Here is a 13,199-nt window from a genome sequence, read left to right as displayed (position 1 = left end):
ACTTGGCCTTTGCACACACATGCACACACACAAAATGAAAAGCGAAAATAATGTAAGCAATACATTTTGGGGGTCGGACATTGACACTCAAAAGGGAGGTCTATTGTGTTGATTTTATTCTAGAACCAAAGTATCACAAATATTTTTGTTATGATTGATATATTTTTAGTGTGTGGTACTAATTATTTTCATTTTATGAGACACTTTCAAAGACATGAGTGGTTTTCACTATTGAAGTGGGATTCATATGTTGACCACGTATAAGTCACTTTCAAATACACAAACATAAGCAAAAATTTTAATGGTGTGACATGCATCCAAAATTTTAAGTGAATGCCGATATTTTTCATGTAAGTAGAATGAATTTTCTTTCACATGTCAAGAAAATTTGACCAGCAATAGCCTAAGTAGATCATATGGCCACACAAAACTCCTTGAACCTTGACCCTTATGTCCAAAATGGCTTTAAAAAAGTCCTATGACCAAGCGGTCACATAGGCCTAAGTCCTAGTGACCCACAAGGCTCCATTTCTTGAGGAGAAACCAATACTCCATGGATTAAGGAGATCTCTATGGCCAATTAGTCACAATACTTTCTCACTCGTGATCCTCGTGGTTGCATGGTCATTGGCCTTGCTCATTAATGATCCCACGGTTTGAGGAGATCGCTATGGCCAAATACTCATAGACCTATATCTCTTGTGATCCCCAATACTCCATGGAATGAGGAGACCTTAAGACTCCATGACTTGAGGATAGCCCTATGGCCAAATGGCCATAGACTTTATTTCCTATTGTCCCTCACACTCCACGGTGAGATAAAAATCGTTTGAGCAAATGGTGTTAGGCCTAACTCCTAATGACCCCATATCTTGAACCCTATGGCCAAAAGGTCATAGTAGGTATCACTCCTTATTAGTGACCCAAATAATCCATGGCTTGAGCAGACTCCTTTGATAAAACAATGTTATCTTTAACTCTTGATGGCTCACCACGAAATAAAATATGGTAGAGATATTTGTCAATTATCAGATTTACACATCAAACCCCATGTAGTCAATATGATGGCTAGTTAGCAAGTGGAATTAGTTTCCAATGCATTGGTGATAGTACTCATAGATTTCAAAGAAATTAAGCTACATAGCCTGTTCAATGTAAAGCAAAAAGATGACAGAGTAATGGATGACGATATCGAAGAGAAGTCAAAGAAACAAATGGAAATGAGAAATGTGCTCAAATTATCTAGTAATGGAGTTGGTAGAGAATAATTTGCCTACCAAGTCCATGATAGTGCTTAATAAAGTGATCACAACAGATTATGGTACAAATGCCATTGGAGCTACCAAATAATATAGATGGTGGCAAGCCAATGCACAATATACTTTCTAGTCAACTAGTGGAGTCAAACAATAATGTGGTAGTTGCGTCACCGTTAGAGTTGAATGACACTCAATTGCCTAGCCCATCCACTAAAAATCTCACAAAAGCTAGGGTAGAAAATGATGTAGCTAACCAGCCTTTGGAGTCTAACCAAAATACTGACAATAAGCGAATGGATTTTGAAGACATTGTGATGTCTAGATTGTCTAACGACTCAAAAGGGAGTTTTGCGATAAGTTGTTCAGATGACTTAATGGTAAGAATCAAGCATACACAAGAAGAAAAGTGGTCCACTAGTGATAAGCCAATACTAGCAATCATAATTAACTTATGTGGATTATTTCTAAAGTGTTGTTGGCAAAAATCCAAGAAGCATCGAAGCCTTAAGTGTGGCCACCATGAATATCTTGTTCTTTGACCTGGATACATGTATTTGTTGAAGACATTATTAGACAATTTTAATGTAGGAATTTGGTCAACTGCAAATGATGATAGTGTGTTCGATATCATAAACACTTGGAGGCAAGTGGAAAACTTCCATTGTTTATGATTTAGGGACACTCTGCATGCCTAGCATGTGAACAAAGGTTATCACATAAACACTTTAGAGAAGCAGGCAAGTGGAAAACTTGCAGTTTTTTTATGATTTGGGGACAAGGTGCATGCCGAGCATGTGAAAAAGGGAAATTATTTCACCCAAACAGTCCAAGTGCCGAAGCCTTGTTTAAACCGTTGGCCATTGCCTCACAACATTTGGATGTGATGCACGAAGAACTATCCTTGTTGATGACACTCCATACAAGGGATGTGTTAACCCTGCATCTAATTGTATCTTTCCACCTTCTTTCAGTATTCATGAGGATGATGATGTACTCATGGGAGGGTTGCTACCATACTTGGTTCAACTTGGTTATGCTCTTGATGTGTGCATTGTGATAAGCTCTTTTCATTATGGACAAAGACTAGTGTTGGAATATCACTAGTGGTACAAGTTAGTTGAAGTGGTTGTGGGAGAGTGGGAGGAAGAAAATAAATTCTGATTTTCAAGTAGACTCTATAACAGAGGAAAGCTTCCCCCTCTTGTACGAGATCTAATTAGAGCCAAGGGTACTAGTTCTAGCACTTCAAGTGTGTACTCTACTTGAAGTCAAGATCGTCATTCAAAGACAGTTTTAGAGTGTGAAAAATTAAGTCTATTAAAGAGTGCTCCATTACTGGAGTATAAGACATAATGCTTGCATGAACGTTAGGATTCAAAGGTCTATTGATCAAGACTCATGAAGCTAAGAGCTTTTTGAAACAACTACGCAAATAATATGGTCTCAACTAGTTTTATAATATGCTCTCAACTAGTTTTATAATGAGCTTGGTGCATATTTGTTCTTCTTTTGTTATGGCAATTACCCATTTGTACTAACAAGATTTATGAACTATAATCTTGTCTCTTTTTTAATTATATGTTCATTATTTAAGTGGCTTTAATCTTCTCATGATTTACGAACTATAATCTTGTCTCTTTTTTAATTGTATGTTGTCCATTATTTGAGTGGCTCTAATCTCCTCATTTTGTTCTTGCTTTGAGAGAGTGAAAGACCCTTATTTTTTGTGATAGAGTGTGCTTGTGTCTTGTTAGATATGGTATGAGTTACTATTTTTAATGTCTTTAAACGTATTATGTCTTGCTTGTTGTTGGTGAGTGTATTTTTGTTTGCATGATTGATAAGAGTTCTTTGATGTACTTTTTTTAAATTGGTTATGTGTGTTCGTTTTTATGCTTAGGAGGACGTTTTTAAAATCTTAAGTGTTGCCACCTATCCAATATTGTCTTATCAGAGTGGCATTATTCATTGGGGCCAAAATTGCTACATGTACCACTACCATCCATGCACCAAAAGAGAGCTGTCATTTTGGGAGTGGATGGCATACTTACAACGTCAGTGGTGGAGATGCAACATGGTGATTTGATGATGACACGGGCTCATAGTATGCGTGTTGTCAAACGAGGATGACAAAGTACACTATGTAGTGAAACCTAATGCTGAAGTTTTCTTAGACTTTTTCTTTAAGTGGTTTGAGGTGTGCATATGGAGTAGCTATAAGATAGTGAAGGCTTGTCGCATTATTCAGTTGTGCTTTCCAAGCCATCACATGAAATTTAAAGTTATAATGGGCCAAGAGGCATGTCAAAAAATATATATATATTTATTGGCTACAAGAAAGTCATTCATAAGAACCTAGATCAATTTTGGGCAAGGTTTCATGAGTTTGATGGAACCAACATGGTCAATATGGATGACACCGTATATGAGGTGATGTGGAACATGCCAAGTTCTTATCTTATATTTCCAAAGATGCGGAGTCAAACACCTCAACAACTTCAAAGCTTTTTGAAAACAATGGTTATATGGTTATACAAATGGTTATATGCTCAAGATAAAAGGAAGTACACATGTAACACATTTTTAACAACTATCAATGGATTATACCTCTCCATGTGTTTGTGGCATGTTTTTCGCAGAGAAGCAAACATGAAGAGGACAAAAGCAATGTGGCTGTCTACACATATATTTAAGTCTGACTTAGATAATGGAATAAAAGTAGAATGGAGAGTGAATGAAGTCATCCATAGGGGTGATATTATAAAATGTAATGCATGCATTGAATTTGTGGTGATGTCTTCACCACCAAGCCGATCATCCTCTTCTTGTGTCCACAATCGTGGCATATCGACATCTGATGTACTAAGAAATTATGTTATGTATACAAGAGATTCTTAAACAAGACATCCCATTGCCATACTACTGCCATCAGGGTGAGCTTTTTTACAAATAAAACCTTTCAATGTATTCATAAATCTCTCAAGGAAAAACATCCATCGACTACTATGAACAAAATCTACCATATCAACCTCGTCAACCACATGACAACTAGGTGTAATTTAATGGTTTTAGGAAACATGTTGGAAAGAATTTCTCCGCCATTTTATTTGCTTGAATGGAGTTTAGATGAGATGCTTCCAACGTATTTCTTCTAATCTCCTTCTTTGATATCCACCGTACTACACTTACCTTGGATATTATCGCTCTTATGTCTTCGCGCTGAGGCAATCCTTAATGGCTATTGGCACAAACTGTAAGACTTTGTGTCAATCATGAGACTTCAAGACTTCGTAACCCAAATGGATTGACTCCATCCATTGCTATTTCGAGATGAATATGACAAAGCTCTTCCCCAAATTCCACCCACTGCTCTTAGATATGTTGTTATAGGCTACCACACCTCCAAGAACGAACTCTATGCATTCATCTTTGGAAGAAGCAATAGAACACAACTGTCATAGGAAACTTACCAATGCTTCGAGCTCGTGTCCCTTGAGGTCTTCAAGCTCACTTGAGAAGCTCCAATCCTCCAAGCTTCACCTCCACGCTATCAATGTAGAGTCGCTCGCACCACCACACAAGGTAATCTCTCTCTCTCACTTTACCACACAAGCATGCAAACATAGTAGTATAGAGAAGGCAAATGTGCTAGAGTACTCTCTCTCTCTCTCTCAAGACAAAAGCAAGAACTCTCATAGCACAAAGGGGGATTGTGTCTCTTCATTATGAGAAAATACCTTATATACAATTGGCCCTTATTCACACTTGGGCGCACAAAACTTACTAACTAAGGCCTTGGTGGCCAATCTTTTATAATGTTACAACCTTTATAGTGCCTTTACATGACACTTATTAATGTCCTCAAATAGAGGAGCATAATTGTTAATCCTAATTGGGATTAACATCCCCCCTACCTGATGTAGGTTCTGTCCTCAGAACCTGTCACCGAGGCCTAAAGACCTAGTCACCAAACTCATGACAATAGAAGTTACGGCGTGATTGAAGCTTTTTCAGGGTTCTTCTGAATGCAGAGTGCGATCTCTAGAACCCGGTGTCTACCATATCTTCAAATATGACATGCATATATGTTGGTAAACACATTAGGCGATGATAATATAACATCATTCCTCTATCAGTAGGGCCTTGATTCTTGTCCTCTCCCCAAAAGTGAGTCAAATGGATATTGGAGGGTAGGAAATGTGTTATAAAGTTGTTTGAGTATTTACATGGTCCATGGGGAAAATAAGAGTAAACACTCAAAAATGGTTATTCAATGATAGGAAATGTGTTATAAAAGTGTTCTAGTATCTACATGGTCTATGGGAAAAATAAACACTCAAAAAAGGTTATTCAATGGACATGTTTGGTCCAAGCATGCATTAAATAGCTACTAGAGGGGAGAAAATATGCTCGTAAGGGCGTCCTAGCATCAACATAGTCCATGGGGCAAGAAACATACTCATAGATACTAAAAAATGGATACTAGTAGGATTTATAATTATTTATGCCCAAGGATGTGTACCTACTAAGACATATTGGCTAAATTAGAAGCTACTAGACAATAGGAGTTAGAGAATAGACTATGGAAAGTTTGAGGTTTGGGTAGCCGACAAGTGTGACCACCTATTACCCAAGCTATGTATAGGAGAAGGAAGGAGGAGAGTAGAGTAGAGTAGACTTGGCTTGGATGAAAAACACAACAATCACACTCATTAACCACCTCACACTGGTGATCGTGCTCATATATTTCACTTATTATTAACTTGAGTATGATGAGCTTCTTCAAACAACTGATAACATGTTAATGTGTAAGAATTCTATGAGAGAGATCAACAATTCGAGTATTCACCTAATTTCTAATAATTATTTTCAAAATTTTAAAAGATTGCATCATTGTTTTTAAGTTAATGAGTTATCTTTTTTAAACAAATGTATTTACATAAATGCTAGCTTACGACACTCTCTCTCTCTCTCTCTCTCTCTCTCTCTCTCTCTCTCTCTCTCTAAAAGAGTTCATCTCTATCAAAGAAAATGGTAGGCCCCTCTCTTTGTGTGTGCATAGGTTTTTTTAACACAGAGCTTGCAATGGTGCCACGAAATGGTGCTACAGAAGAGAGGGCAACGTTGTCTTGCAAACATTCTCTTCAAGCTTAGGGCTGTGTGTGGTGACAGCCTCATCACGGGCAATGTTGGAGGCTACCAACACAAGGCTACTTGTTGCTTGTCGTAATGGAAAAGGGGTGAAGTCCTAGGAACCATCCTCTAGAAACCCCCATGGGATTTTTCCATGGAATTATTTCCTTAGTAGAATTTCTCCTTTGAGATTTAGAGCTATGGTTTTCAAAGTAGAAACAAGCCATTATGATTAGGATTAATGCAAACTTGATTAATTAGTTCAAACTTGGTCAAATTAGTACACATGCTTAAGTTTGCATCAAACCTGAGCATGCTCAGCAGCAGACGGGGAAAAACCTTCGCTTCTCTATTGTCCCCATGGTGGCTATGGCAGTACCCAAGCTCAAGCTTCACCCGCCATGCCTTCTCCTCCAAGGCACATGCTGCCGCTTCACTACCGGCCATCGACAGGCCGCGCGTCTTCCAGTCCTACAGGAGGGAGACGTTTGGCTGGATGCCCCGCCATAGCCAAGGCCAAGGGCAACAGAAGGAAGACCCCCCCTCGCAGTTCCATTGCGAGGTCCAAGCTCTGCACGCCGTCCTGTCGGAGGGCAAATGGAACTCCCGCATCGAAAGAAACCTCATGCACTCCGTCGCCAAGCTCAGCCCGGACCATATACTCGAAGCCCTAAGAATGCAGGAAGAACCCCGTGTAACTTTCCGTTTCTTCATCTGGTCCGTAGCCGGAAACTTTTACGACACGAAATCCGGCCATGCCTGTTGCCGAAAGTTCATGCGTACCTGTGACCTTATGATGCGACGGCTTGCCCGGAAACGGCAATTCGATGAAGCTTGGTCTGTGCTGAAGGGGATGCGGAAGAAAGGGGTTGCTGTTCCGGCAGAAGCCTTTACTGTTTTGATCAAGGGCTACGGGCTCGCTTCCATGGTGCAGGAAGCTCTGCAAACCCTAGAAAAAATGGTGGATTTCGCCTGCAGGCCTGCTTTGCCTACCTTCAATGCAGCTCTTGAAGTGGCTGTCAAAGCTAACTTCATCGAAGATGCAGAGAAGATCTACCATAAAACCCTCTCTGCAAACCTCAGGCCTGACAAAATTACATTCAATGCCCTTCTCCTAGGGTTAGGGAAAGCCGGAAAGTTGCAAGCAGCACGTGCTTTTCTCAAAAAATCTGGTGAAATGCTGTGTTTTCCTGACCGCATCTCGTACACATCTCTCATTTCAGGGCTCTGCAAGGCAGGTCTGGTGGATGAGGCTCACATGGTTCTTCAAGACATGCAGAAGGCTGGTGAAACCCCCGACATTGTTACCTACAGTGTTATCATGGACGGCTTATGTAAGGTAGGCAAACTTGAAAAATCAATGGAGCTTTTCTCTCGGTTAGGGTCCAAGGGTTGCGTCCCAAACGTCTTCACCTACAGTATATTGATTGATGGCATGTGTAAAGATGGTAAAATCGATGACGCCTACCGGCTTTTTAATGAAATGCTGGATCACTGCTGCATTCCCACAATTGTCACGTACAACACTTTGATCAGTGGTCTTTGCAAGGCAAACAAACTGGATGAAGCTTGGGCAATATACCAGGAGGTTCTCAAACAAGGATGTGCGCCCATGGTGGAGACTTACAACATTCTCATCAGTGCTTATTGCAGGAATGGTCTGTTGCCTAGATCATTTACACTGTTTCACAAAATGTGGAGGGAGAATTGTCGCCCTGACACGGTCACTTATAATTGCCTTATCAATGGTCTCTGTAAAATGGGAAGGGTCAAGAAGGGCTATGAACTCCTGCAAAGAATGTCAGGAAAGGGGTGCCTTCCTACTACAGTTACGTACAACACCATTCTAGATGGTTTTTGCCAGGAGACTGAGCTGGATGAGGCCAGAAGTTTACTGCTTGAGATGACCAGAAATGGTGTAAAGATGGATTCTTTTACCCATAACACTTTCCTGACTCTTCTTCTGAAGGTGGGTAAAGTTGACGAGGCGTTCATGACACTCCAAGATTTAGTCAAGAATGGCTTCGTACCCAATGTTGTCACATTCAACACGTTTATTAGCAGCATTGGCAAGCTAGCTATCTGTGATGATGTGCACAAGGTGTTGGCTTTAATGCCAAAAGGCAGTTTTGTGGTTGATGACATTACATTCAGTATTCTACTTCAGCACTTCTCTACACCTGGAAGAATGGTTTTAGCCTGCGTGCTGTTAAATGAAATTACGCAAAGGGTTCTCAGTCCCAAAGTAACAGCATACACGAGAGTTATTGGTGATCTCTGCAATTCTGGAAGACTGGAAGAGGCTTGCATGGTGTTAGAGGATATGTTTGACAAGGGATGGGTGCCTGAACTGCTCTCGTACAGTATTTTGATTGAGAACCTTTGTAAGCAGAATGAGATTGAGAAGGCATTCAAAGTTTTCAAGCATCTCACAAAAAGAAATTACGATCTTGTTGCTTTGATTGACAGCTTAAAGCAAGCAGGAAAAATGAGTGAATATACTCTAGTTATGGAATTTCTCAAAAGAAAGACGCCGCTCTAAAGCTTGCCTCTCCTTTGTGTTGAACAACTTCTTGACGCTTTCCTGCAGATACAATCTGCCCATGCTATGACTAGAAACGAAAAATTAAATGGCAAATGCAATGCATGGAGCCTGAGGCTGTACAGTTTGTAAAGGTGTGCAGCGGGAGGCTGAGGAAAAACCAAGCAAGAAGAAGACAAGAAATAAACTGGAATTGCAGCAGGCAGGTTCAGAAGTGGGGCACGTAGCAGGACCAAGAGGTTGAAACTTGGGCTACATTTGAGAGGCCTTTGAAAGGTACACATTTAGTGGGCCAAGTTCTGCCAACCAGCTGCATTACAGTATGCAATTAATAAGCAGCTGTTAACTTCTACCTTGTTCAAGGTTTTTGCCTTTTTCTAGGTGTCTGACTGCTGGAAACCAGTCTTTCCAGCAAAGTTACTCTTTCAAACTAGTTTCAGGTCAGCTGAGTGCCAATTCCAGACATGTTGGACTTTGAGAATTTGCAGCAAGAACTTCCAGGCCTCTTTTTTTTAAGAATTACCAGGGATCGATACCTGCTAGTCGGCTGGCGGGGTTGACTAGAGCCTGCTGGCTAACTTCCAGGCAGTTTCATACGCTGTATTTAAAGTTTTGCAACAGCAAGTTATCTGTTTTGAGCAAGCATTAAGCCTTTGGTGCCTAAATTTTTTTGGGAGGAAGCAGCAGCCTTACAATTGCCCTCTTGATTTTGGCAGAGGCTTTTCACAAGTGAGGATGTTTTGATGGAGTAGTGGGGTCGGTGGATTGAAGCAGATGACTGTGATGTATCTTCAGTACCAAAAGTGGGTTTTCACCTTCTTGCCTTGAGCAGTTTTTCTCAGCGCATGGAGATGATGGCCAGGAGCAGGTTTGACTCCACCGATACAAGTAACAAGAACCTTGGGAGCTGATGTGTGGGACAGATGGGCAGCAGGAGTAGGCACCTGTCTCAGCTGGCCATCATGTATTGCTCATCAAGAGGCAGTTAATGGGCATGCATTCAATGATGGCTGGACATGCGACTGGTGGATGTGAGTGAACCAATGATATTGTTGCTCTCCGGGATCTCCAAGGGGGGTTAAATAAGAAAGATGAGCTGGGGTGTTGGTCTATACTTTCATGCATAAATGGTATTAGGTGTATCCTATGCTTCTTCAGGATTGTTCTCTATTGTATTATCAAGTAAAGCATTTACATTAGCTTTAATGACATGCAAGGATTTGCCTAGCCTTCTTATCCCACAAGACCTCGTGTCTCTACCTTCAAGAATGCCAACGTAGCTCATCCTCAAAGCCGTCCTACTTTTGGCAAGATTTGAGCCAAATGTAAGAGTCGTTTTGAAATGTCTATGAAATCACAGTTCAACAAGAACTGACTATTGTGGATTGATTCGATTGTTTGTCGGGGTGGGGAGCATGAGAATCTTTTCTTTCATGGAGTTAAAGAGAGTATATGAACATATCAGGGACTTTTTACTATAAAAATCTAAAATTTTGTAAAATCCATAGAAAAAGGGTTTTTACAGCAAACAGGAACTCGAGTTTCTAATCAAGTCAGAGGCTTTAGTGAGGAAGCTCATCCCTCTAGGACAACATCCGTCTTTTCTTTATGCCAGGTCTTTGTTTACCGGAGCAACGTCGTCCTTGTTTGAGGATAGGTAAACTTGCGGATATATATTAGGGTCTGAAGCACCTTTGCACCCGTTTGAGGATATGTATTAGTGTTTGCAATTTTGACTGGAGGATGGTTTATACTGTCCACACGTGTGTGGATCGAGGTTTATACTGTCCACACGTGTGCGGATCGACTAATGGATGGCACCTGGACCAAGGATGTGTCATGTTATATGCCTTGCAACTGCACCCATGATCTTACTAAGATTACTACACCCATGATATTACTAAGATTATTTGGGCAAGAGGCATTGTTGCAATATAAGATGGGCATGGATGAGAGCTTTTGGGTGTTCCCTTTGTTTGGGCCAGACAAGATAGGTTCGCTTTAACCTAGACCTTGCTCATTTTTTTTAAACAATCCTTCTCAAATAGATGTAAGGTGTCCATGCATACTATGTCGTTACATTAAATATACAAATTATGAAACATTATTTAAATTAGTCACTAGCACTCACCAACTCCTATAGCTACAAAAATTATCAAGCAAATTTACCCAAACATATATTAGATTTAGCTATGTCAACGTTTACAGGGGCTTTAGGGCTCCAAACTGGTATATTTCTCTTATCATTAACAAGTCTACAAAGAGATTGGTGATTTTCTTAGTTGGTTAAGTGATTGTCGGCATAGTCTCTTGAAATCATGGGACATAAGGCTTAATTAGGGTTTCTATCTTAGAAGTGAAAAGGGGATTTCTTTCTCAAAAGTAAATGGTTTATTGGATAGTTTATAAACTCAGGATTGTGGATGAAATTGTCTTGTCATACAAAATTGTCATGCCATTACAATATTGCTTTCACATTGCATTACATATCACAATATATTAGGCCTTGTGAATCGTGTTGGATAACTAGATGGGGTGTTCACCAAAATCATTTGTGAAAACGGGATATAGCATCAAAGAAAATATTAGTCATTTTGAGTTCTTGGTTAGATTCATTGATGTGCTCCAACTCTTATTTAAAAAAATAATATTCATGCATAGCTTTTGAAATGCTATAGTAGACTTTTAGATATACTTATTTATGAAAATGCTATGGAGAACCTATGTCATTAATTTAGTGTTTTCTTATTAAATTTCCTTTCAATAACTAGTGCCAATCCTTTTTGGGACCCCTATTTTTAGGACTAGATATTTTAATCAATGGAAGGAAAGTTATTGCTAACACTATGGAGTAGATATGAAAATATAGCATCCAAGCATAATATTGTAACCTTTGCCCATATTATCTTTTATACCTTGCGCCCATTTCACACCATGATTAATTCTTGCCCATGTCCAAATGCCTATTCCTTAACCTAATATGTATATGTCCATAGGCCACCATGTTACAAACATCCCCACCACAATTTTTTTTCTGAAACCATAACAATGAACACATGGGATGGAATATACTGATGCCACATCATGTAGGCCATATAGAGCCAAGGGCAAGCTATCCCGCATTTCTTGGGAGCATAACACGACCCATAAGAGCCAAAAATGCACATAATGCTCCCAAAATAGTCACCAATTGCTCTCCAAATGAACGTATTACTCCCTTGAGTCCAAGTACTCATAAGCTCAAATTAACCTTTCATGGGGCTTCCAAAATCGTGATCCCAAGAATTTCAGCAAGCACATAAGCCACCTTATCCCCATATTTCATCTATTATGAGCACCCACAGGACCGTCAAACCCTTCGAACATGGAAATGGGTTGCCATGAAGCTTCCTCAACAGGTGAACCCTTCGATTTGACCAAATATTTCACTATGGAACAATTGCGAAGCACTCTTTGACTACCAATTTAGCTTTGCATGAATGCTTTTTGTCAAACACCAAGTCCACATTCTTGCACACCATTGTGCATTGCATTTGTGCACCATTGGTCACTTGTCCCATATCAAAATTGCATTGACTCTACATTGACAAAGAGTGAGTGCTCCTGCTATCAACAAGCACATGTGCCACACATCCATTAATGTAGGTCTTCAACCTCAATGTAAATGCATTCTTGCAACCTGCATATGTATCATGTGACAAAACGCATAGTTGGATCCTTGCAAAATTCCTCCCAATCACCTGCACGAGTAGGAAATCATCATCAACATTTTGGCACTTCCACGGGGATCAAAATGGAAACTCTCCATCCACTTTGCATCTTTCACCATCTTCAATTGTGCTTCAATGCATTCCGCAAGTTCTTCTTCCACAAGAGCACCACCATTACCTTCCATTTTTGGTAAGGATCACATTGAGAGTTGCAATATTTTGCCTAGCATGTTTTTCCATGGTCATTGCTCCACTTTTATCCACATTTGAAGCATATAGCTTGGCTTTCCACCTCTACCATAAACGGCTGGATATCATGGAATAATAGGAGTTGATGAAGCATCCTTTGAGAATTCTCAAGTACATTTGAAGGTACCTCAGCCTTTAATCCTCCTTTGCTAGCCCATTTGTTAGCATACTTCTCTTTGTAGATCTCAGCTAGCATCACGGCTTCTTTCAAAGACAGGTTTTTGAGCTTTAATATCCATGGTGTTTCAATACATGTTTTGGGAAGGTCAACACAAGGAGATTTGTAGGTGCTATCACAACCACCTA

At 40.0% G+C, this 13,199-nt stretch overlaps 1 protein-coding gene across 1 annotated transcript; it reads left to right on the top strand.

The window, feature by feature from the left end:
* The first annotated feature begins 6,675 nt into the window (after window positions 1–6,675).
* Window positions 6,676–10,323, top strand: LOC147625716 (uncharacterized). The gene is made up of 2 exons (XM_086817231.1): window positions 6,676–9,519; window positions 9,651–10,323. The coding sequence occupies exon 1, from the start codon at window positions 6,679–6,681 to the stop codon at window positions 8,932–8,934; it is 2,256 nt and encodes a 751-aa protein (XP_086673357.1). The 5' UTR covers window positions 6,676–6,678; the 3' UTR covers window positions 8,935–9,519; window positions 9,651–10,323.
* The last annotated feature ends 2,876 nt before the right edge of the window (window positions 10,324–13,199 follow it).

Source organism: Cibotium barometz, chromosome 23 (assembly GCF_041138505.1).
Source record: "Cibotium barometz isolate CiBa-2024 chromosome 23, ASM4113850v1, whole genome shotgun sequence".
In the NCBI taxonomy this organism is placed as follows: Eukaryota; Viridiplantae; Streptophyta; class Polypodiopsida; order Cyatheales; family Cibotiaceae; genus Cibotium; species Cibotium barometz.
Note: the sequence above shows the minus strand (reverse complement) of the source record. Positions and strands in the feature narration are given on the sequence as shown.